General features: G+C 37.1%; 1 protein-coding gene across 2 annotated transcripts in view; it reads right to left on the bottom strand.

The window, feature by feature from the left end:
• Positions 1–23748, bottom strand: part of ATM (ATM serine/threonine kinase) — a 57572-nt gene that overhangs the window by 1290 nt on the left and 32534 nt on the right. For both annotated transcript variants that reach the window (XM_064718047.1, XM_064718038.1), the window contains exons 39-61: positions 23378–23533; positions 22504–22612; positions 21646–21734; positions 21448–21550; positions 20241–20389; positions 19185–19289; positions 18540–18659; positions 17415–17649; positions 15863–16030; positions 13836–13955; positions 12260–12477; positions 11330–11537; positions 10605–10718; positions 10033–10191; positions 8759–8897; positions 8320–8402; positions 6963–7103; positions 5883–5999; positions 4566–4715; positions 3655–3820; positions 2367–2453; positions 2170–2284; positions 567–630 (exon numbers count right to left, since the gene is read on the bottom strand). In XM_064718047.1, coding sequence (XP_064574117.1) covers positions 567–630; positions 2170–2284; positions 2367–2453; positions 3655–3820; positions 4566–4715; positions 5883–5999; positions 6963–7103; positions 8320–8402; positions 8759–8897; positions 10033–10191; positions 10605–10718; positions 11330–11537; positions 12260–12477; positions 13836–13955; positions 15863–16030; positions 17415–17649; positions 18540–18659; positions 19185–19289; positions 20241–20389; positions 21448–21550; positions 21646–21734; positions 22504–22612; positions 23378–23533 — 3115 coding nt within the window. The remainder of the gene's footprint in view (positions 1–566; positions 631–2169; positions 2285–2366; positions 2454–3654; positions 3821–4565; positions 4716–5882; positions 6000–6962; positions 7104–8319; positions 8403–8758; positions 8898–10032; positions 10192–10604; positions 10719–11329; positions 11538–12259; positions 12478–13835; positions 13956–15862; positions 16031–17414; positions 17650–18539; positions 18660–19184; positions 19290–20240; positions 20390–21447; positions 21551–21645; positions 21735–22503; positions 22613–23377; positions 23534–23748) is intronic.

Genomic DNA, 23748 nt, shown 5'->3' on the forward strand with positions numbered 1-23748 from the left:
ACAGTATTAGGAGGCTTAGTGGTTTGGTTTTTTTTTTTTTTTAATCAATAGAATTGGGCTAAATTGGTTAGTAAATTATCCAACCAAACTGCCTCTGGGCATTTGCAGGTTTTTGTGTGGTTCACGCTTCATAAAGTTTTGCCATCAGTCCCACCTCAGCAGTGAATTTTTTAATACACTGCTAGGCACCTAAGAGAATCATTAGCTTGTAATGCACAGTATAACCTGCTTTCAAAAATCAGCTTCATTCTCTTCTTTGTAACTTATGCAAAGAGGATTTAATTGAATCAGTATCATTCCTGTTGGGAATGTTGCACTATGGCTAGAAGCATGTAGGGGTTCAAGAGGGAGAACTGCCTGAAGGAAACAGTTTCAACAGAAAATGCAAACTGGTTACAACTTTATCAAAGATTACATACATGAATTAACAAATCTGACCAACACCACTATGTTCTAATTCAGTACAAAACACTCTAAATGAGTATCTGGTGCAGTGATGCATACAAAGACAAGAAACTGAAGACATTCTGGCAGGTTACTATCCAAAGGCAAGAAAAAATACTTACCTCTACAATAGTCAACAAGGCTTCTTGAGAATTTCTCATAACAGCCATTGTTTTCTCACAGCATCTAGAAAATATTTTACAGTATTTTAGGCTATTTTGGTAAGATGAAATGGTATTTTTGTAATTTAAATAATTGTGCTCTACTTTAAGTGTGATTTCTAACATAGGAGTTAACCTCTCTGATATTTTCACCTGGGGAAAAAAAGAAGAGAAATTTAGACATGCAAAACCAAGAGAAGACTGTGTAGTTCACTGATTGTTATTTCTCTGTGGAAAGGGATGACCTGGTTCACTGTCTGGAATATTTTGATATACAGGATTAACCACTGAGGTAACACTGCCTATTAGGGTGTGCCACAGTGGCAGCATTGCTTGGCTGGATGAAAACACGTGCTGGGCTGCTCTGGAATTGGAGAGTCTTGGTAGGGCTGTTTTCCATGAAATGAGTAGATCCAGTAGCCAGACTCTAAGCAATTTCTGAAATCTTCCCAATGAGTTTTGGTACAGAAGTGGTGACCTGCATTCACTCCCAAGCAAACTAAGCTCCTGGAAGGAATGCCAAACTATCCTATGGGACAGGGACTCCTGTGAAAGTGGGTTTGGGATCTGTCTACCTCAGGATGAGAACACACACACCAAAGTTCACTGAACACATTCACAGCCAAGGGCCTGTTTACCACTGACACCTGAACTGTTAAGTACAAATCAGGCTGAGGCAGAAACAGCATCTGCACCAGTGCCTTTGATACTCATTTACTTCAGCTGGAGCCCAACAAGTCAAGTTTTTCTGTATCATGGTTTCAGAATTAATACCAAACTGTGAGTCTGACAGCATCATCTTTAGACCAGAACTGGCAGTGACTGCTCCTTCATGGGACAAAGGTGTACTAGGAACTACTTATTAGCCTTAATTGCTGCCTTAGAAAGACAACACCTACACTATGTCATTTTTTAAAGACATGAAATTTGGGGATTGCAAGCATTACTTCACAAACATCATCCAAATCTGGAATGAGAAATGTCCTGCTATTTAAGAATCCCTTGGGTCATTCACAGCAGGTAGGATGGAGGTTAATTGAAACTCAACTAATTTAGGATTCTTCTGTTTTGCAGTCCAGATCTATTATGGGATTTAGATTTTGCACTTACAAGGTAATATAAAATATATGATCCAAAAGGGAAAAAATACTCCAAATAAAACTAAACAGAAATTAGAGTAAAAACAAATTGGTTCAAAGACATTTAACTGCTCCAAATATATAGTATAGCTGTGAAAGAAATACATAGTTCTGAAGGAAAAAAAATCATTCTGAATCAACATTTAGCTGTGGAGCCTTTGGAAACTGAGCCCTCCCTGAATTCCACAAGAGGGTGACATTAATCCATTGGCAAGTGAACAGTATGAAACAGTGAGCAACAAAAATGAGCTTGCAGCTGGTTATATAAATACAAACACAGGAGTTAAAGGTCAGGATTTAGGTTTGGGTGTTACCAGCAGAAATCTGAGTCCCCTCTCAAGCATCAGAACTATTTAACATGTGACAATCAAAAGCTGGAAGTACTCTGCTGCCTCCTCGCCCCTGTGCAGCTCAGGAGCACTCACCTCCTGAAGACCCCTTCCACGCCAGTGATGCCCATTCCATCCACAATGTCCCTGGTTAGCCTGAATGGAACAGTCTCTGGTGTGGGAAGGATTTTGCCTTGCTCAAAAGCAACCCCTAAATGAAAGGAATATAAAAGTTTTTTTAAAAAAAGTTGAAGTAAAGAAAAAAATTAAGGTTCTCTTGCTGTCCTACTTACCCAGATCTATATGCACCAGTTCTGCTGTTTGTTCATCTATCAAGATATTCTGAACGTGTCTGTCTCCAAGTCCAAGAATGTAGCCAACTGAAACAAAAATGTAAGTGCTGAAACCATGTCATAAAAACCACAGAAAGCTTAAGATAGATTACTGTGAGAATATTTCATCCCCCATATATAGTGTTGACTAGGGAAAGAGCAAATACCATTCCACAAATCCAAAAAGAAAATGCTGACTGAATGAAATTGCAAAAAGTTTATTCTCATACAAATGTGCATTGTTTTATCTGCTCCACAGATTTCTTCCCCATTTCTACTTGTAGATCAAAGATTATCACATAATATTACATCTTTCAAAAAATTTTAAAATTAAAAGCAAGTGCATAATAAAATCAGGTTTTTTGTATTATTACTAACATTAGCAACCCCCTCCAACAAAACAACTGATGTCCAAGTCAGTTTTAAAAATCTCCAGTGATCCAAATTATAGGAAAGACCTTTCATGTAAGCCTATTTCAGTGCTTTACTATCCTTAAATGTAGAAAAACTCCAAACTACATCTCCCTTACTGCAATTTACACCTTTTACTGTTTTTATTAGCTGATGGACATGACAGCAGTAGTATTTCCTACAAAAATATTTCCTCTGAATTGTATTAAACTGTGGATTTACCTTTTTTTTTCAGTAAAAAGGGCGTGCACAAACATGTTACTGTCTAGAATGGGATCTACTGCAATTTCTGAAATCTACTAACAAATGTCTTCCAGAGACTCAGTACAGAACTGAGTCATCCAGAAAAGAATCCACAGTACTTACATTTAAGTACTTCTTTTTCTTTATTATGACAGGGAAAACAAAGGCTTAATAACCAAGCTTAAATAACCATTTCAGCCATGGATAATAATGCCAGTATAATGACAGTAAAAGATTGAGCTTTTCAATTCAGCTAAAGCATCACAGGCTACACATGAAATGAATGCATTTTAAACCAAAACAACAGAAATAAAATCAGGTTAAAAAACCCAAAGTACCAGAATCTAAGAAACCAAACCACTATATAAACACAGAGGAGCAGAATTTCATTCTTCCCTCTGCAGCAAAAAGTGGGGATGTGGAGGAACAAATCAGAAATCTTAATTACAAAATAATGCTGATGTTCTTGCTGGCCTTTTTTGCCCCCTACTATGCCTTTTTTGACATGCCACAAAAGCAGGACAGCCACTATGTCTTAAATGGTAGAAACTCTTAGGCTGTGTAACCTAAAAAGCCACTGTAATTATTGCAATACCTATAGAAGATGTAGCCACACTGCGAGTGTATGCCAGTCGCTTTTCAAACCACACAGCTGGGTCCAGGAATTTCTCCATGCAGAAATACCGGAACACAGGCTGAAAATTCTCACAGACTTCCATGAAGATTCTGTATTTCTCTTCAGAATGTTTCTTTTGGGCATCCTTTTAACACATAAGAAACATTTTAGCCATGACCAACTGCTTCAGAAGGAAATGAACTCTGCTTTCCTTTCTACCCAACTCCCCTCCATCAAATGCTGTTATCACTTCCTTCTCTTTCTGAGCTAAGAATGATCATCTTTTTTGCAGCAATTATTAATGTCCCTAACTATCTGTCTTACTAAACAATTCTATTTTTATACACAACTCAGAGGCTAAAAAACATGGGGAAAAATCACTCCTATTTCCTTGATGCAGCAGATGCATGTATTTTATAAGCATGTGGAGGTAAATGGATCTTGTTGGGAGACACTTCCTTTCTTTGCACTCTGTTCTGGCACCTCTGCTTCTCTGATGGCCTCATGTCACTGTGAGAAAGTCATCCTCACTCATTCCCATGCAAATGCTCCACCAAGCATAAAAATACACTTTTATCCTGTTACTACGATAGCAATTTGAAAGGAAATAGATTCTTGCACAATCATAGGTATATAAAGTAACAGCTATACTTGACTGCAATTTTGTAAACTTATGGTGAGCAAACTTATCATAAACTTATGATCATAAACTTATGATCTGTGGAACTGAACTAAAAGTTTAAATATCTATCCATTCCATGCCACTGGTCACATTCATTATTAGATATACCAAAGGTATAGTATGTAGTTCTCTGTAAATTCCACCCCCCTCCCCCCAGTAAATATTATAAATCAGCTTTTGTTTTGTTTTTTCAAGTTATTTGGCTCACCAGAATTATTTTATGACATTGATAGCTGGAGTAATCCTTTGGCCTGTATCTCTTGTGAGCTCCTTCCTCAGCATTCACAAGGAACTCTCCAATGGGAGTAGTTCCTGAGCACCACTCCAGAACTCCACTTCTCTGGGAAAGGGGAACCACCTGGAAAAGCAAAACCACAGAGGGGAGATTACACATGGGGGAAGGCTATACACACTCAACTGAATACACACTCTGCAGAGCATGGGTGCACATTTCTGTTTGTTTAAAAAGACAAAGAAGGCCAAACCACGCAGCTGACACCTCAATATATCTTCTAAATACACACATATACATATATAAAAATCCACACAAATGTTTTCATCTAATAATTGCGATTTTTCCCTAGCCCAGTGAACCTTCCACTAGACATGTAATGATTAGCTACTGCCTGTTTCCTTCAATTTTCTTTTCTTATGGAAGTCTCTACATCTCACAATTCTATTATTCTCACCCATTCTGTTTTTCCCTGCTGTCGCTCATTTTTCACACACACAGAAACCTGAGTCTTACTTGAAAATAATTCCAAAAGTGACTTTAACTATACCCGAGAATTCTTAAAACCACACTAGCAATTCAGATAAGCACCTTTAGAGATTCCAGAGTGCACATTTCTCATTTGTCAAAGAGGTTATACTTTGAGAGTACTTATTCAGAGGTCATCTTCACAGCTATTATTATAATGCCAAGTACATAAAAGGAGGAAGTAAAAGTTCCTGTTTAAATACACTTTCTGCATTCATAATAAGAATTTATTGCAATTCTTATTCCCATTTCCTATTCCCAATTCTGATTCCAATATGATTTGGATGATATTCCCAATTCCAAAAAAAAACCCAGTTCAAATTCTGCATGAAAGACCCTAGATGGGACTTCTGAATCTATTTGTAAGGAATGTTGCAAGACTAGAATTAATTGCCAATTAAGGAATATCACAAGGCAAATTAATGAGAATTCATAAACAAACTTGTATGTTCAAGTTTAATGACTAGCAACTTACAGTATAATGACAGTGTATTACCTAATTTCTTTTCAATTAAAAGTTCATATAAAGAAATCTCTGAAGAGTATTTAAATATACATTAGGCATCAACAAATTCACTTTAATGATTTGAAAAAAATTAAATTGTAATAAATATATTGCCTATTCCATACCTGAAGGCACAGTGACTATTTTAATAGCCCATAAATAAAAATCCTTTTCTATTGCATTTGAGTTAAAAAGAGGAGAAGAGGGAAATATGCTTTATTTCTCTACTGCCACAGAGAAGATTTAGTGTTCAGGGTTACCTTGTATCTTCGGATGCTTAATTTCCTCTTTCTTGTTTCAGTGTTTTGCTGCAGCAATGTATTGCACATCTGGAAAACTTGTTGCATCACAGCATCTTGTCTCAGGTCATCACGTCCCTTCAGCATAAACAGAAAAAGCAGTTGAAAAACACTTCTCAGCATCCATTTCTTGCTCAGCAAGTAAAAAACATTATTTAACAAATTGCACAAAACACAAGTTACTTTTCCACAACACTCACTTGCAATAAAATGTAATTAACAGTTGTTTTTTTGTCTGTATTTGGTTTTCTGTTAGTGCTCAGCTGCTTAAACAGAATCATCATTAATTTAAATCATCACCTTTTATTTTTTGGTTTTGGACAGATGTTATTTGATTCAGGTTTCTATCAACCTAAATGTCTTATGGTTCTCTTTTTAAAAACAGGTATTTGATTCACCATTATTTAGCAAGTCAGCACACAGGTGAAGCAGCATCAGTTGGCACTGCAGTTCTGATTGTTGGATGCAGATCTGGTGATTCATGCTTCTCTTTAAAGCTTTCAAAACAAACCCATACTTAGCAGCAAAATAGAATTCTCCCAGCAACTGCCCAATGTTTGTGTTCAAAGAGAGAATGAAATCAGCTGAGTCTAAGAAGAAATAAAGTTTTTTAGAGATCTTTACTTCTATGTGCATGCTTTTGATTGTCTCTGAATTGCAAATACTGTTTTTATGTGGAAGAAGAAAGGAGGTATTTAACACAATATGTTGATGGTTCTTATTTACAGAACACCTCAGGTCACCAGCTGAGACATGACCAGGCAAGTCTGGTAGTTGTCAGGTAAGCTACTAGATATTAATTACATGCACTGCTGAATTACAAACATATTTAATATAATTACTTATTATTTATATTATATTACTTAGTAATACTTCACAATTTTGTTTATTAAAGCATTCCTCAACTAAGGAAACTGACAGTGAAGTGTGAAAAGTCTGCTCATGGTACAGAAATAATACATGAGAAAACTGACAGGACAATTTAAAAAAAAATTTCCAGCATGTTAAATCTGAGATATCATTACAACTGACAGAACCCACCTTAACCAGCTGCCTCCTTTCTTTACCATCTGATCCTACACAATCTATTATTTTAGGCAGATTTATGCCTCCTGCTAAACGAAATTCTCGCTTGAACGAACTTATTGTCACCAAATTTTCATATTGTCCTGTGGGATCCACCTGAAATTAAAAATACAGTTAAAATGAATGTAAATATTACCTCCATTTCACTCAGACAAAGCAGTAATAAGTACTTTGCAAAGCTCATTAGCAGACTATATGCTAAATATTAACATGAGCACTCTATCACCTGCAAGGATAATACCAAAAGGCTATGAAAATATGCTGAGCAAAAGTTTTTTTTTTTTTTATTCCTCCTTGTTCACCTCATTGGTAGAGGGGACGTGGTACTGCAGACTTCCACTAAACAAACTGTGACACAATGTCCCAAGAAACCGCTCTCATATAGCTGGGGAGCATTAGGCTTAGACTAATCTAAGGACCAAATCTCAATGCCAAGGCTGCTGCAGGGTACAGGATCTACACCTCAGCCACCCCCTGTACCCTCATGCCCCAGAAGGCCACATCACAGAGCTGCAGCCATTTCAGTCAGTCTGTACTGCAGGAGAAGAAAGGCAAAGAAAAGAATGATCCAGTTGCACAAAGGAGCAACACCTGGGGCCAACTGGAGCCCTACAAACAGATGATATTCAGCATGGGTGGCAACTTCTGGTTTCTGAAGTCAAATACCTTCAAGCAGTCCCTTGGCTTATTCAGCTTTATAGACATAGCCTTAGGGATTTCAACACGAGGAATTCTGGCCTTGCAACATTTCAACTTATATGCTGGTCAAAAAAACAACTCTATGCCCCTGAAACTGTGCAGTTTCCCAGGTGGAGTGTGTGGTATCAAAAGGTGAGTTCCTGTGCACCCATCCAGCCAATGGGAATGGATCATTGCCCATTACTGAATGGTAAAAGCACAGGAACAGCAGAAGAGGCACAGCTATTAATTCTCACACCTTCTGTGACATTCAGTCGCCTCCCTGAAACTCTGAGCTAGCACCTACAGGACAACAGATTCCCACTCCCAAATCCCCTGGGTGAGTTAGGGAGCTCACTATGGTATCACCTTTGGATAATGAGAGACTACTCAGAGGTAACAGTGGCAAGCTGTCTTTGTACAATAAACCACTATCCAGCACACATAATGCCTGGGATCATGGTCTTCTAAGGAAACCATCTCACCCTGCACCTCCCACCTAACAAGGAAGTATCCCATAGGTGGACCTGTAAAGACCATGGGAATTGGATGAAAACATGACTGCCATTACAAAAGCTTGAAGATGGTTCTATGATGATGGGATTTTAGTGTGTATTTTTTCAACTTCAGTCACCTTAATTTCCATGGTAGGAACAGCAACATCCTCCAAGTTCTTCAGTTTAATGATTGGCTGATCAGTTGGAATACTTATTCCTTCTGTAATTAAGAGGCATTAATATTTTTAAATTCAGAGCTATAAAATACACCTGAACTGACAAAACCCAGCTTACATCGCTTTTGGGACCCAAAACCTCACTGCATGCTTTTACTGATGAAGATGACCATAGGACAACTGTGGTGATTTTTGGAGTTTTGTACTAAGGGTCTGAGCCCTACAGTGCAAGTAATTACTATGACTTTTAATCCAGACTACATTATATATCTATCAAAAACAGGACACAATGCTACTGCCTCTTTTAACTAAACATCAGTATTTAAAATACACTTTTTAATCTGGGAAAATAAAACCTATCTTCATTATTAAAACACAAACCAGTTTTCCTAAGACTTACTTCTTTCAGATTTCCACTGAGTACAATCTAAATTTGCTAATGTGATGTAAGCATCACAAAGTGCTTCCATGTCTCTAACCATAGGAGCTCTTCTTTTCCTTACAATATTCATTATTGTCCTGGCAGCTTCCATTCTGTCCTAAAAAACCCAAGGAAAACAAACATCAGATCTTGTAAACTTAAAGATGCATCATAACATGCAGTCAATTAAGTACAATTGAGATATGTCCTATGAAAACAGAGCAAACTGCAGCAATGGACAGACAGCCCTTTGTGAGATGACATGAAATAATTATAAGAAAAAATTCTGTGCTGTCTGATGTGAGATATTGAGTAATATAAAATATTATTGGCGATGGAGAGGGAGCAAACCTGTCCAGGCAAAGCGCAAAAGACATGCAAAAGTTCTTCAGAAAAAGGACAGACAGGTTTTTAGATGTTCTTCCACCATCTGCCTGCTTCTGTTATTTCCTCCCAGCTGAAGAAAAAAATCTTGTATCCAAAAGACAGAAACCTGTCCATGCATTCCTTTTGTGCCTGGCTCTGAGAGACATACTTTAGCATAATTCCAATCCTAAGGGGGGAATCACAAAAAAAAACTACAGATGTGAGAAAAAGGGCAAAAAAAGCCACATAAAAATGTGGTGAAAAAATGTATCAGTGCGGGGGGTAAGAGGACACTGACAACCAATCATGTCAGGCCTATAATGATGGAGGAAAGAAGGGCCAACACTTTAGATGTGGGATGATTCCAAAGACAGGTTAAACAAAAATTAAGCAAAACCAACATTATCATGAATCCACAGGTCAGTGTTACCTATCAGCATGGCTTTTAACACAGACCAAAAGATGCACAAGGCAAACTGTTTAGATGGAACATGTTACCACTCAAAGCAGAAAAAATATCCAATTCAGTATGTACTTTCAACAATAAAGACACTCAAGTCTTTCTTGCATCTAAAATCCCTTTTACAGAATGACACATAAGGGACTTTTATCACAAGAGTCTGCAATAATCAGGGCTATTTGTGGCACAAAGCATTAACCATATTTTGCTCAACCTTGTGATGATTTCTTTCAATAATAATTACCTACTTATGCACAAAAGGGGTTTTTAAATTATTAAAAGTACTGTTTCCCTCCTACTGCTTCTTAACAAAAGTCTGCTAATGAGCTCTATACTAAAACACCCCTCTACATGTTTTGGGTTTTTCATTTTTTAACAAAATTAAAGGATTGAATGTGATTAATAGAATAGAAGTTTTTGTAGTCACCACATCAAGCTGGGAGATCTCTTTTGGTGCATTTTTAATTAACTTATTTCTTCTTATTGCATCTGGTTTTGCGAGAAGTTCATCTTTGTTAGCATTAGCCAAAGCTAATATTATAAACAAAGTATGATGTGGATGATCCAGTGAAATTCGAGACAATAGCTGCCAACAAAAGAAAAAGATCCCATTATTGAAAACAGCACAGAAGAGGAAAAAAAAAAAAAAACCTTAATTAACATTATTATTTCTTTTGAACTTCTAAGGTTCCTAAGATGAAATAAAAGGTAATACTTTTCCACAACTGAAAAAACATTCAAAGTACATTTCTATAACTGCAGAAAACTACTCTTATATTACAAGAAAATCAATAAAGTTGATTTTTTAAGTTAAGAAATGAAAGAAGTCCCCAGTCCTCTTCCCCGACCATACTGATTTGGCATCACTCATTTTTAATACACCCTTATCACCAGTGTAACTTGTTTAGCTGTAACTGCTCAGAGGAAGGTGGATATTGTTCAGAAGTAGGCACTACCAAGCCAGTCAAGGTATCTTTAGATAAGAAAAGCAAAAATTACATTATTCAGAACTTCATGAAATCCTAAACCACCCATCATCTTGGTTCCCATTCGAGCAGCCAGCTGGTACATCAGAGGCAAGAACTTGTATGAAGGGATCTTCTGTGCGTTTTTCTGCAGGAGAGAAAACTCAGTTACAGAGCTGTACTAAACTAAACTAGCTGTACTAAACCTAACAAAAACTGCAATAATAATAATAATAATAATAATAATAATAATAATAATAATAATAATAACAATAATAATAATTTTAAATTAAGAATTATCATGGCTGTCTGATCAAGCAGCAATTCAGTGAGTATCACATCATCCTGACCCATGTCTCCTAAATGTTGCAGGTCCTTCATAGGAGTACTATTTTCTCTTCTACCTTGCATTGCTGTTCACCTGAAAGTATATATAATATGAACAAGAATAATGTACCTAAGGATGTTGGAGATGGGTAGATTCCAAGGTATGTGAAGAACAAGGGGACCGCAGTAAACGATCATGACATATGTTTAATCATACAGACTTATCAAATTAAAATGCTAATTAAAATTAAATTAATATGCATTGAGAACTACAGGTCTTACTGATGAAAAACTATTGATAAGCAATGATAACTGAAAAAAGAAAATTTTCAGGAAAAGTTAAGGAGCTACATAATTCGTCTTCCAGAAATACAGGAGAAGATGCCTATTTATTTGCCAAAGCATTAGGAAATAAAGGGAGCAAACATATACCTTCATCATTTCATTGACTCTGTCAACTCCAGAATTTTCAAGCCAGAGGGAACAGAGTCGGAATATCCACATATCATGTTCTTCTCCACTTAGTAAACAGCTGATGTAGTTCTCCACTGCTTTACACAAGAAGCGTTTACGGTCCTCGGTCAGGGCTTGTATTGCCCCTTCATCCAGCTCAAGTTCTCGCTGAACCTTCACTGTGTATCTACATGAATAGATGTCACGTTTAAACAAGAAATTAGTTATTCATCAGCTTACAGCAAGGCCTTCCCTAGGTCTCACTATTTTAACATTTTTAAAGTTGTTTTGTATGTACAAGCACAGTAAAATAAACAACTAAGAAACTGTATGGTGGGAGCTACTCCTTTACTGTATGTGCACACAGACTCATTGCTGTAAGTAAACTTCCTGTCTTCTGTCTTCTTGATTTAATCTCAATATTGGTATAAATGTGAATATCCAGTACAGATCATTTGTGTAATGACTTCAGTGTCCAGCAGCTGAAGTTCATCCTTTTCTGCTCACTTGCAGTTGCTCTTACTAAGTCTTTAAGAATTCTGTATTAAATTTCATTCTACTCTCTCACTAAATGTGAAAGAGAGAAAAATGCCAATTCATTTATTTATACTATGTAACATTTTTGTCAAATAAACTGAACAGATCCAGGCAATCACATGAATTCCAGGCCATGATCATCTACACTGTGTCCCTGGCTTAGTTTTGGCCCACACTATCCAGCACACACCTGAGCCATGTCCGGGCACAGTTCAGAAACCATTCACAAGCAGCACTGTGGATCTGAGCACGGCTTTGTGGAGAAGGAAAAATGCAGCTGTAGAGAGGTGACCCACGCTGCAGCTGCTGCCCAGAGAGTAGAGCTGGAGCCTGTGACAGCTCCAAAGTATCCAGTCTCCATTTATTGCTCACCTGTTGGTCTGAACTCTACGCTCCCTGATGAGACCAACCTCCTCCTTGGCCTTCTTCAGCAAGGCCTGCTTATTTTCAAACTCCGAGGATTTCATGTAATTCTCAATCCGCTGGTACTGATTATCAGAGAAACGAGCCAAGGAGAGGAAAGCCTTCATCTTTCCTTTCTTCAGGTCTTCACTGCTGTCTCCACTGTGGCTTGCAGCAATTTCCACAGCCTAAAGGAGAAGTTACAACAAAGGTAAGATCAATAATCAGATAAATAGTGCTGCATAAAACTTGATGAAACTCTATTCTCACAGAAAAACAGAATGGTTGAGGCCAGAAGGGACTTCTGGAGCTCATCTTGTTCAAGTCCCTCCCTGCTCAGGGTCATCTGCTTGAATAAATTATTTAACATTGCCTGTGATGGAATTAATATGCATACAAAATGAATCTAACAGGCTGAATATTTTTCTCCTAAGTGAATTTAATCTTTGAGAAATGTTTCAGTGCAAACAGTCAAAAATATTATCCTGTATGAAACAGCTTTAATAGCCATACAGGAATTTTCCATGCTCTTATCTTTTACAGTAACAAGGCATGAAGTTTTAAAACAGTCTTATAGCCTTGTATCACAAGTGGTGAGAAAAAAAAATGGAAGACAGTCCAAAAAGTGCCAAAAGTAAAGGAAATTATATAAGAAAGTCATGGATTCAAATCATCAGAGTGAAGAAAGCATATAGATAGCAACAGAGAAAGGCAACTATGTTGAGTTTCACAAATTAGTGTGAAATAAAGAAATGTGGAGTGGGCAAATATTAATACAAACATTTCTATTACTGACTAAAAGTTAAAAACAAAAAAATTACAGCACTTTGAAACAAGAGACCAAGACTTAGCAGCATCTCAGGGGTGACCTTATCACTGTCTACAACTGCCTTGAAAGGAGGGTGCAGCCAGGTGGGAAGTCAGGCTCTTCTCCCAGGTAACAACCAACAGGACAAAAGGACATAACCTTAACCTTAAGCTGCACCAGGGGAGGCTCAGGTTGGACATTAGGAAGAATTTCTTCACAAGAGGGGTGATCAGACACTGGAGTGGGCTGCCCATGGAGGTGCTGGAGTCACCATCCCGGAGGTGCTTAAGGAAAGACTGGATGTGGCACTCAGTGCCATGGTCTGGTTGATATGGGGATGTTGGGTCATAGGTTGGACTCCATGATTCCAGAGGTGTTCTCCAACCTGATTGATTCTGTGGAAATGCAATGTTGTACTAAAAAGCTGGTGAGTGAATAATCTGTCCTGAGAAGGAAGAGGTAGGGATAGGGAACAGGAAAGGGAAACTAGACTAGTAGTTGTAATCACTGCACTTCTAAGCCAATAAAAGACATTTCACTGTGATTTCTACAAAGCCATATTCTGAACTTTTAACAGGATTAGAGTGTTATACAATACAACATGAAACCATAATATTTATATAAGAAACCATATTTTCAATACATAAAGATTGCACTGAAAAATCTACTTGACATTTTAACACTGTATTTTAACACAGCATTATCTCACAGATAGCACATTTCAAAGACTGGATGCACCTTTTCTAAGTATTTCTGCATGATGACTGTAGGGTTTTCCAAGCATGTTTCAGCTAACCAGGTTCCACAGAGCCTCAGGCACTCTGTATACATCAATTTCAGGTGAGGATCATTCTCGACCTTTGAAAAAGCAAGTTTTGGAAAAAAAAAATTAAAGAGAGGGAGGCATCAAACAAAAACATCTTTTACATATGAGGTAGGAAATTTCTAAAGCCTTTAAACCCTGAACAGAATTCAATCACTGAGGCCTATTACACATAATGCATCCACAGAGTCATTTTCCACCCACATCTACAGTAGTCAATAACCTTAAATCACATTCACATTCTATGTAAGGCAAAAGGAGAGTGCACATTTTAAAATACCTGATAGCTTGAACAATCAAAAGCAGAATAAACCAATGACAAAATGTAATAAAAATTTTAAACATTCACAGCATGTTTTCAGAATTGTATTGTATAAATATCCCCATTTAGTCTGAAGTACCATAGACAACTCCATAGGTAACAGCCAGGAACCACAAAAACCATGTGTGATCATCAAATTCTTCAGACAGATGGAAACCTGATTAAAGTGTTATGGGAAGATGATGGAGCATGTTTCCAAAAGACTTTTCTCCAGACTGGATGTTCAGCTTTAACTGTAGAGTAGGATAAGTTTGCAAAATACTTCTAATATAGGGTACATGTGACCAAGATGGCAACATTGACTGTGAAATATGTATGTGAACATCACAGGCTGTGAAAACACAAATTCTCCTTACAAGGACACGGTAAATGTAAGGAAGGACAACGTTTTTGGAGGGCCTCATCAACTGATTCATGGAGAGATTACAAAAATCAAAAGAGCAACAACTCTTGATTTTGCCCTGGTATGTACAGAAAGCTTGGCCCAAAATAATGCAGCTTTTCTGAAGAGTGATATTCTTTAAGAACATACATAGATTAAAAGCAAATGGTTTTGAAATTCTCAAAGAATGCCATCATAGGTCAATGCAAAGGTACGGCCTTAAAGACTTTTTTACCACAGTGGTACACATAATTAAGTTCTAGTCAAGTATTTGTAGACCATATTTTAACAAACACCATCCTGAGGAATCTGTAAAGGCTGGATTGACAGGCCAAGGCCAACTGTATGAGGTTCAACAAGGTAAGTACCAAGTCACAACAACCCCAGGCAGTTGTGAAGCTGCCCAGTGGAAAATGACCCGGGGGTGCTGGCAAACAGCAGCTGAACATGATCCAGAGTGTGCCCAGGTGGCCCAGAAGGCCGATGGCATCCTGGCCTGGCTCAGCCAGGTGTGGCCAGCAGGAGCAGGGCAGTGACCGTCCCCCTGTACCCAGCACTGCTGAGGCCACAGCTCCAATCCTGTGCTCAGTTCTGGGCCCCTCAGTGCCAGAGAGACATTGAGGGGCTGGAGCGTGTCCAGGGAAGGGCAGCGGAGCTGGGGAAGGGTCTGGAGCACAAGTGCTGTGAGGGGCAGCTGAGGGAGCTGGGGGTGCTCAGCCTGGAGAAAAGGAGGCTCAGGGGGACCTCAGCACTCTCTGCAGCTGCCTGACAGGAGGGTGCAGCCAGGTGGGGGCTGGTCTGTTCTCTCAGGCTACAAGCAGTAGGACAAGAGGAAATGGCCTCAAATTGCACCAGGGGAGGTTTAGATTGGATATTAATCACTGAAAGGATTGTCAAGCACTGGAACAGGCTGCCCAAGGAAGTGGTGGAGTCACCGTCCCTGTTTAAAAGGGATATGGAAGACATGTCCATGTGGTGCTTAGGGAGATGGTTTAGTGTTAGACCATGAATAATGAATTCTTACATTTGCCAATCTTACAGACTCTCTTTGAAAACCCCTAACGAGATTTGCTAACGCAGTTTTTTTTGCTTTCAGACGTTTTGAGAGTACAACCCAGATTTAGTATTTAATATTGCAGAGGGGCTTTCACTTTTCTTCTAAGGGAAAACTTCTGAGAGTGGAATTAGGATCTTAAATAATTTAATTCCTGTAAGTTCAGACATTATGCAATACATACCTGAAACCAATCTGCATCTAATTTTTTTATCATTGATTTAAGTATATTCAGTGCAAGACTCTCTTCCTTTTTAGCCCAGAAAACCTGTGCTTCTTCAAGCTGCCATTCAGAAACTCCATTTCCATTTGGATTGTGTTGTTTTATTTGAAACATAGCTCTTTCCGGAAGCTGAAAATGGAAAAATAATAATGAACAATTCTTTAAGTAAAATATCTGTACCTCACAGCAAGTTTTGTTTTCAGGCACTCTCTCAATTTTCTCTATTTGTGCAGCATAATCTGCCCATCCAAATAAAAAATTTATTTGCAGCAAAGATGTGAAATTATTTTTCTATATACTTGCAGAAAATCCTGATTTACAACAAGAATAAACTGGAATCAAATCTCACAAACTCTAAAATAAAGTATCTCTGTTTAACATTTTAAATTGGAGGTAGAGAAATTCTATAATCAGTACCTACCAAATTAATGGATTTACAGCTTAGCAATTATTAATACATTATTACATGCATTACATACATTATTACAGACCACAGAAAAAGAATTATAAAAATGGCACCACCATATACTAATTCTTTAGCATGCCTGCATCTTCACACATATCACTGGTAAAGTACCATCCTCACTACTCAGCATGACTACGACAGCACAAGGAGCAAACTATGCTTTTAACAAACTTGAGGCTTTTACAGAATACTCACTGCCACAGTGCTGGTGGCTGGGCAGGCATGAGACAAAAATATCTGAAATCATTCTCCCAACAGCTTCAGAGGCGCTGAGTAAAGTGTCTCTGCAAATTCATTAAATCAAAGACAGCACTGTTCTACTGATTTCATCACTATTCATAAAAAGAGTTCTATGAATAGTGATGTGCGAAATAGCAAATAGTGAATCAAAGTTTAATTCAGTGTTGCATATGTGAAGTGTTAAACACCTTTCCAGGTTCTGTATTTATCTGCAACTGTTTTCTGTAGAGGTCCTGGGAGAATACTTTGTTGCTCTGTAAATTCTCACAGAGTTACTGATCCAAATGCACCACCTAGAACAAGCCAAGGCTGACCCTGGCCCTTAAAAGCATCAGCAACTGAAAAAACCACTGACAGTGCAAATCCCAGGAAGCCATTCACAGAAAGAGATTTACCACAGTGCAATGGTGTTCTGAGAGTATGAAGCTTTAAAGACAACACTAAATACAGAGATGCAATGAAGTTATCTCTGCAGTTTTACTCTGGAACACTACAACATATGATGCAAGTGAAAGCTGGATATGTAGAACTGCACCAAAATGAGAAACAGAGCTAGAACAGCACTCTTCACTAAAAATGTCATTTCTGTATTATCTACTTTATTCAGTGGCTTACGCTTATGAACAAAATTAAAAAAACATGCTCATAAATACAATTCATTAGTAAATTCTACATAATCTAAGTCTCAGATTGATTTATTGAATAAACTTAGAATACAGTTAATCGTTAGTAAAGTTAAAAATTAAGTTCTTTTATAAACTAAAAACAACTAAACATCTGTTCCTGGTCTTTCCTGAAATTTGTTACCTGAGTATTTTTAGCAGTTCTTGCCAATCTAGAGAGCTCCACCAGATGTTTGGTAAGGAGGTCTTTAATACATTCTCTTTTGGTGTTTTCACTCTCCTTTTCAAGCAAGATTTCCAAAATTACAGTGCGCAGAGCCATGACAGGCTCCTGGAAATGGAAGTCACTGTCTTTGAGAAGCTGGGACTGTCTCTGCCATTTCAAATAAACGTCATTCAGTTGTTGAGTAGTAACAGATCTGCAATAATTCCAAAAGAAAAAGGACTTGTTATTAATTTTCAGTAAATATCAGTGAAATGCAAGATGGGTAAAAAGTAAACTGCTGAGAAAGTTCAAAACCTACACTTCAAGAAATAGTGATAAAACCCCACAATGGTTACCATATGCAGACTAAACTGGAAGCCTTCCAGTTTTAACAAACATGAAGTACAACAACACTCAGGTGAACTACTCCTCTGTAAATATTCTTGATTAGGCATCAAAAACTTGTGTTAAAGGTCCATCAGCAAAGGGAATCACACTCAAACACAGAGCTGCTGAAAAGACTGTGGGGTGACTATTAGCTACTAAACTGACAGAACTACAGCAGAGAAAATTAAATGTTAATAGCACAGAGTTACAGATATAAATACCTTTCTGTGTTTAAAAAGCAATCTTAAGAATTTGGGAAGAATACTGATGGTAACAGAGGTCCATGAAGAAAATTATTCAAACTGAAACAGCTTTCAGTAAAGCTATGGATGTCATTAGGGAAACGGAAAACATTTTTAGAAAAGAAACTAAAAGAGGAGGACTCAGTTACTTGAGTAAACCAGAAGCTAGGAGATATGACTGCTACCTTGGAGTATGAGAGAACTCAATATAAAGGAAAGAAAACAATTAATTAAAACACTATATTGGCATGATTTCAAATAACTTAAACTAGACTGCAAACTAAGGCAGTCTGGAAATAAAGAAAATCTAAAATTGTCTTCATGTAGTGAAGCTAAATTCCTTGTCATTCTCAATATGAAGTTTGAGATGTTGATGAATACAATCTGTTAGGGTAATTTTAAGTTTTGTGCTATGTTTGATTACTAAACCTCCTGCAAACTGAGGAAGTGGTGTGAAACAATCTTAAAACATCACCTGGAGAACAGCAGACCTGCATTTTCCAACTCTCCAATTAGCTGTAGTCTGCAAAGGGTTGGATATAATGAATAAACAGACTCAAGACTGCCCTTGCACAGCTCTTCTACTTCATTCACTCTATGGATTTAACAGAAAAATAGTAGATTATTTTTATTTCATAACAGCTAGTAATTCCAAATATCCATAACACAGTTTCCATACAGGGAAGAGAATTTAAACAGCAAAACTCTTCAGTCTAGAATTACTTTGCACTAACATTCAAATTAAAAAAAAATAAATTTGTCAATAAAGGAAAACACAGTAAGGACTCAGAAATTCCAAAATCCATGTGATAGCTCAGCTAAAGAAGAGCACTCAACACTAGAATCCACTTAAAAGGTCCACAAAATAAGGGGTGTGTACAGGAAATGTATCTTCAATTAGCACACAAATTACATATGCAGATGACAAACTGAGGTTAAAAAACTTTGAGCTGCAGTCTGGAAATAGTTTTTATTCTATGCATGAGTCTTTATTTGAGCCCATAAAACTCCTCGATAGCCTTTGTTACATAACCTGTGACTACAAACACACACATTGTGTCCATCTCTCTCTCCCAGTATTTGCACATAAATGTCCCAGTATTTGCATACAATCTGTTACCTGGCATCTTTAAGACTCTCATGGAAAGCAGAGAATTCCTTATCTCGTAAAGACTGGAGAGCATCATACAATGATTCATGGTACCCTGGACTTCTTGCTTCATCTCTAACAAATAAAACAAAAGTTAACATAGAATAAAATGAAAGCCATATTTCTCTATAAAGAAGTCAATTTTGTCGTTGTGACAAACATTTTTGGTTGCACATTTTCTGTAGCTGGATAGGTTACTGTTTTGCATGATAAAAAAATCATGTGATGCTTCTAACTATTCTTGAATCTTGTTACAGCTTACCTATCCAAAGTTTGTTCTGATCATGGCATGGCATATGCCCTTCAACAGGCCATTTGTGAAGTTCTCTAGGTGTGTCTAAACAATGAGACCATGCAGGAGAAGAGAACGAGCACATAAAGAGAACGTTCCCCACCCTGCTGTAAGAGTCTTAGAAAAATTCTGACTACTAAAAATTGATGTAGGAGCTACTTTTTTGTGACTTTTTTTTGCTTTTGCCAAAACATAGTGAGTCTACTCTGTATTCCTCCTAAATGGTGCAATGATGCAGCTGTACTAAGGAAGGACAGACTTCACACTGGATCCTGGTCAGTCATATCAAATAACTGCTGCCAGGCATCCAGCAGCATCCTCTCTCCAGGACATTACTCCCTGTGAAGGAGTAGCCATGGATCAATACTGGTGTTTGCCTATCCAGGACTGGATAACCTCTTGTGGCTTACTGAGTAATATTTCCCATTTTCTTATATATTAGATACTAAAAGCCCTCTCTAATACTAAAGATACAACTTCTGTATGAGTCAAAAATGGAAAATTTCAGTTTAACATTATGAACAATCAAAAAGAAGAATCGTCTCTGTACAGTTTCCCAGGAAAATAAAAAGAGATGTGCATTCAAACAAGACAAATCTAACTGAAAAACACTGCTTTTCAGTTCAATGATTAAGATTAATTAGGTGACCTGCTTTACAGAAACTATGTTCTGATCTTGGATCTGACCCTACTGTCTTTTGCTTAAAGAACTAGCAAAAAGATAAGGTGTTTACTTGACAGAAGAGATGTGGCTCCACTGCATATTCCTCCATGCTGCCTGGTACCGTATTTCCTGCAGTTCTGCACACCATTCAGTGTTTTCATGTTCCAGACCTTTTAAGTACATGGAAAGAGTGTGGGAAAGCCCAAAATTCTGCAAAGCCTGGAATTAAGAAAATTACCCAAAAATTTATTTTCCTCCTTTATTAAATTGAACTGGTATTTTTTGAGGGCTTTGTTTTACTTTTGGAAACAAAGAACCCTTTGCAGGAAAGACAGGACCATGACTATTTCTAAACTCTACAGGTAAAATGAAAACTTTTTAATAAGACTACCAATCACACTACTGATATCTGCAACTCCAGGAAAATGGTTTTATTACTATTGTGGCTGGCATTTTTTGAAATAATTTTTCACACAGTGAAAATTAATTAACTATCAAATTAACTATCAGCACACATTTCTCCATGCCATCATTCCTGTGTGGCAAGTCATAATGAATTTTACTTCTTAATGAACTATTGCTCCTGATGAGGATTTGAAAAGATTTCCTATAACTCTTATCTGTTTGAAGGCCATAACATCTTTACAATTGGTACCAATTAACCAGATTATACATCAAGCACTATGAAGGACAACTGCAACGGAATTTTAACAGTGATACTAAATAATTTGTGGTAAGAAATTAAAAGTGCCATAGGAAAATTAAATGAGGGGAAACATACACACATCTATGCTACATTTTTATAGAAATGGTATAAACATTTTTGGGCTAAAAAGGCAAAGCATATTAAGGATTCAAAAAAAACATCAGTTCTTTTCATCTACTGTATCAGAAAAATCACATAGTGATTCATGGTGGAGTAGTTTAAGAATGAGATAGCAAAAATAACCAACTACATTACTTTCTGTATCCTGTCATTTTAGGAGCTGGCCTAAATCTGGAATAATATTGAATATACTTATTTTTAAGTATTTCACAAAATTCATCACCCATGATGGGGATTATGGGTGAATAACAAGAGGATTAAGAACCCTAATGTTTTCAGAACAAATACTGAATTGTCTTATATCCACAGTTTGGATGCCTATGATAATGGGCTAGACTTAATGAAAAAAGAGATAACTTTCAGTCCTAAAACAATTTTGGACTCACTGCAAATGACTCAATATGATGAACATCACTTCTTACACTCATTTCCTCTTACAAAATAATATTACCTCCATTATTCCTGCCTGGCGAGTAGATGGAGAGAGGCTTGTCTCAAGGTCGTATGTTACAAGGGCTTTCTCCCATACTGCTTCATGCTCATATGTTCTTATCCTGTTGTAAGTGAAAAAGAAGTTTTCAATTTAAGTTCCTGACTAGTAAATGAAAGCAAGGCCTTTAAAGACCATAAGAACATGAATAAATTATACCGTGCCAATGGCTGCAACATTCTTCCTCCACCACAGCCATAAAGACTGTCAGGTTCTCCAATGCTTCTGTAGATGTCCATGAGAAGGTCCTAGAACATGCACCACAAAACAAAGAACTATTTTTTAGAAGCAGCTTGAGTTAGTTTTACATAAATCATATCAGTTTATAAACGTTTTTACAGATAACATCACTGCATAATTTTCCTTTATGTAGTATCTGAGCCTGCTATCATGATAGGGAAAAAAAAGTTATGTAGTCTAGCCAAACTCTTCAGGCCTACTTTCAATGCTAATTTATTTTTTAAAGACCTAGAGCTGGGCCTTAGGTGGGCTAGTTGAAAAGCAAAAGGCAATAGTAGTAAATGACATCAGATACACCAACTAAGCAACGCATCTTAAAAGTTATACAAGCACAGTCCTGAAATAATGACCTATGGAAAGAAGTAACTTAGATAAGGCTACCGGATCAGATTTGATATATCAAATAAACCTGAGGGAGATGGTACTACTTTGGTTTTGATAATTACAACTTCTACATCACTTGCTGATTTTTAATGAATATATTTCTGCAACAAAACAAACTGAAAAATATTTGGCTGGCTACCACCCTGAAGTCAGTTCATTTGGGAATCAAATCCTGCTTTGCTGTGATTTCAGACTTGGCAGTTAGTTAGTGTTTCAGGTCAACAAATACTCAATTTAATTTGTCTGAGTTCACTTTGAATTAAAATATGAGAAGAACTTTAAAACACATTTTTTGAGCTCTACTAGACCTACCCTCAGCTCAGATGAAACCTACTGTTAAATTATAATTATACGAGACCATTTGCATTCAGATTAGGAAGCACACACAAGTACCTGCAAACTTAGGCCAGTTTCTTCTTTACTTTTTTCATTCAAGGTAGCAATAGGTGTTCTTTGACTTTCCTCTTCAAATGTCAAACTCTTAGCTGCTTTAAAAGAAGATCTAAAAGAAATGTTTCAATATGAAATTTCATATAGAGAACTAAAGAAATTCTGAGTCAACATTCAAGAAATAAGGGGCACAAACAATAAATGCAAGACTATGATATTCCCAGGTTATTCAGTATGGCTCTCCATCAGAATGAGGAAGTGATCAGTTGAGCTGGGAATATCAACATCAAAGGATTTTAACACCAAGGTGGTTTTTTTTTGGAGAACACGCACATTGTAATTCCTAATCTTTTATTAAATCAAATTTCTTTTGTGAATGCCTGAAGTGTTCTTTCCTCTGTGAAAGAATAAAAGCAATAAATTAATCTGTGTGCATACAACCAAACTTTTGTTATATTTCCACTACTTGACAGTTGTTTGTCACAAAACCTAAACTAGTTCTATACTTTGATCTTGCTAGACCAGAAAACAAAGATAAGTGTCTGTTATGGAAGAAAAGCTCCTACAAGGATCATTTAGCTCTATTCACAGAATTCCAGTCATCATTCTGGGTTTACTTTCACCCCTTGGTTAATTTGTGGCTGTAATTTCAACAACAGCACTAAGAAAAGTTTCTGATTTCAAGTCAACATGACACTCTTTTGAGGCTTGGATCACATTCAAGGACTGAAATATTTTCCATCTCCATATACACACCTATGGAATATTTTTAAAGCTTTCCTGACTTTTCATATAACTAAAACCAAAACATTGCTGGGACTCACAAAACATGATTCATTTTACCAGATATGTCAGGAAACAGCACTCTTCCTCCTACCTTTTTTGCTGCTTGTCCCTATTTATCTTGTCTGCGTATATTTCTGCGTAGAGCAAGGCTGTGAAGTGAGCAGCACAAGACTGTGCTGCTATAGCAACCTCCAGATAATTCAGATCTAGCCAGAAGCTGTCGTCAAAAACTGTACCTGAAAGAGATCTGATTAAATAAAGACTTTAATACTGCTGTAACAGACCTTTTATCCAGCATTAAACATAATTAATCCAGTATCAACTATAAAGCTTTCCGAAGGCTAACTTTATCTTAGCTCCTGAAAAACCCACACTACAAGAAGTACATCAGACAAAAGGGTTTAGAAAACTCCTTCAGCATAGTTAGAACCCTTTAAGGTTAGCCATATCACTTCAGTAACA

Source organism: Zonotrichia leucophrys, chromosome 1, assembly GCF_028769735.1.
Source record: "Zonotrichia leucophrys gambelii isolate GWCS_2022_RI chromosome 1, RI_Zleu_2.0, whole genome shotgun sequence".
Taxonomy (NCBI): domain Eukaryota; kingdom Metazoa; phylum Chordata; class Aves; order Passeriformes; family Passerellidae; genus Zonotrichia; species Zonotrichia leucophrys.